The following is a 2,014-nucleotide window of genomic DNA, read 5'->3' as shown; positions in this document are numbered from 1 at the left end:
TTTTTTGATAAATAAAGAGCAACATTGAATGGAGACTTGACGTTATACCTTTCTGAAAACAAGGGCACAACTATGGCCATTGATTTCTATTATATTTTCTTTGCAAATATTACAATGAAATTATACCCATAAAAGAGAGCATTTCACGAAAATATTATTGTTCTTAATTTTCCTATCATCCATTAAAAATCCTATATATGTAAGTGGATAAAGGCTGAAAAGTTTTATTGTGCAGATATGATAGTCGCTTGAAATGTGAAATAGATGGGGTACCATTTTGGCTTGCTGTGCTGTGTTTGGTGGAGGCACTGCCAGGTAGAGAGGAAGGCGATTCTGAAACCATGGGTGGTCTCGAATTTCACGGATTGTGATTCTCTTCATGGGATCAACAATAAGCATTCTTGGGATCAAATCCATTGCAAGATCATATAGATGATTTGGAAGGATATAGAAGCCTCCCTATAACACCAAATAAGGGGGAGTCTAATCTCCAAAAAAATTTGAATTATAAAGTCCAACTAATCTACATGAATTTGTTGATTTCCAGAAGGAAAAAAGGTAAACACTTGTCAGATCCATCTAAATCTACAAATGTTCTGTCTCACCTTTATCTTATTGAACAGTTTGGGAATGTTGTCATCATCGAATGGAACAGCACCACAAAGAAGAGCATAAAGTATCACCCCACAGCTCCAAACATCAACCTCAGGTCCAGCGTACAATTCACCTGAGATAACCTATGCAGAAACACTCACTAAAGCTATTAACCCAGACGATGCGTGAGAATAAGAATGAGGATAAGGACTCAAATAATAAAATAAGTGAATACCTATGGTGCGGCATAGTTTAGACTCCCGCAGCTAGAATCACGATGAACAACCATGTTTGTGTGGCAGTATTCAACACCAGATATAATATGTTTAACAAAAATTTAATTGAAAAAACAATTGAGAGAAAATCTCAATATGCATTCAGTGAATCAGAAAGAACCCTTCAAATTACAAATTCGCCTTCAGAAGGGATATACCATCTCTTTATGTTTTAAAGGACAATTTAATTTAAGCACTGAGATTAAGACAATCAAGGCTTGAAGAATAACACGCCATTTAAACAAAAATTGATTTAATTATTGATACTAAGATAACCAAGGCATGAAAAGATGAAGATGCCAAATGATACAAAAAAAACAAACAAACGAGAAAAGCAACGAGCCTAAATATAATATAGTCTGACATTTTCCGTAAACCATGTTTTTTCGGCCCCTCCCGAAAAAAACATCATCGAGCAAAAAATTATCGGTAAAACTTAGTCAACGAATGCAAACCAAGCAAATGGATCGCGATTTGCACAGTAAACACATGAGGAAGGTCGGCAACTAGCAAGCATGTCCATACATTTGATGGTCGAAATAGGAAGCTCAACATATTGTTATTCCCAAAAATTGTCTTCCTACATGGCAAGAGCAGAAAAGGCACCTGCTGGAAGATTCGACGGGCCTCATCTTCCTGTAACCGCCTTTTCTCAACAATGTAGTCCACTAGGTCACCATTCTGGCAATATTCCATCACAACAAAAATATCCGTCGGTGTCTCAATGACCTCATAAATCCGGATGATATGAGGGTGAATGAAGTCAATGAACAACCTCAATATCTTGATTTCTCTATTTGCTAGAAATAAGATATGAGAAAACAATAGAAGTAAAGTGTTAGACATTGAGCCTATGAAGAAAATGCATATGCAAATTCTACTAACTCACAGCAACAACACAAGCTGAACTTTCTTCTTAACGAAAGCCGAATATATCCTATACTAATGTACATTATCTCGACTAATTGATTAAGTGGGAATTAGGAACACACCCACAAGTCTGACCAGCACTAGTAGAAAACAGGGCTTTGGTTCGGACAGAAAAGAGCATTAATCCCGGTTGCATTACGAACCGGGACTAATGTGAGCATTAGTCCCGGTTCGAGTGACTAGGGCACCGTATAGGCATTAGTCCCGGTTCAAAT

The 2,014-nt window shown here is 37.1% G+C and overlaps 1 protein-coding gene across 1 annotated transcript; it reads right to left on the bottom strand.

Annotated features, from left to right (window-relative positions):
- Positions 1-273: 273 nt before the first annotated feature.
- On the bottom strand, positions 274-1,669 carry LOC123177458 (carbon catabolite-derepressing protein kinase-like; the record flags this gene model as incomplete). The annotated part of the gene is made up of 3 exons (XM_044591191.1): positions 274-459; positions 606-737; positions 1,476-1,669. Coding segments are annotated over 3 exons (512 nt in total), but the record flags the coding sequence as incomplete, so codon positions are not given.
- Between the last annotated feature and the right edge of the window lie 345 nt (positions 1,670-2,014).

The sequence above is a fragment of the Triticum aestivum genome, unplaced genomic scaffold (assembly GCF_018294505.1).
Source record: "Triticum aestivum cultivar Chinese Spring unplaced genomic scaffold, IWGSC CS RefSeq v2.1 scaffold155426, whole genome shotgun sequence".
Taxonomy (NCBI): Eukaryota; Viridiplantae; Streptophyta; class Magnoliopsida; order Poales; family Poaceae; genus Triticum; species Triticum aestivum.
Note: the sequence above shows the minus strand (reverse complement) of the source record. Positions and strands in the feature narration are given on the sequence as shown.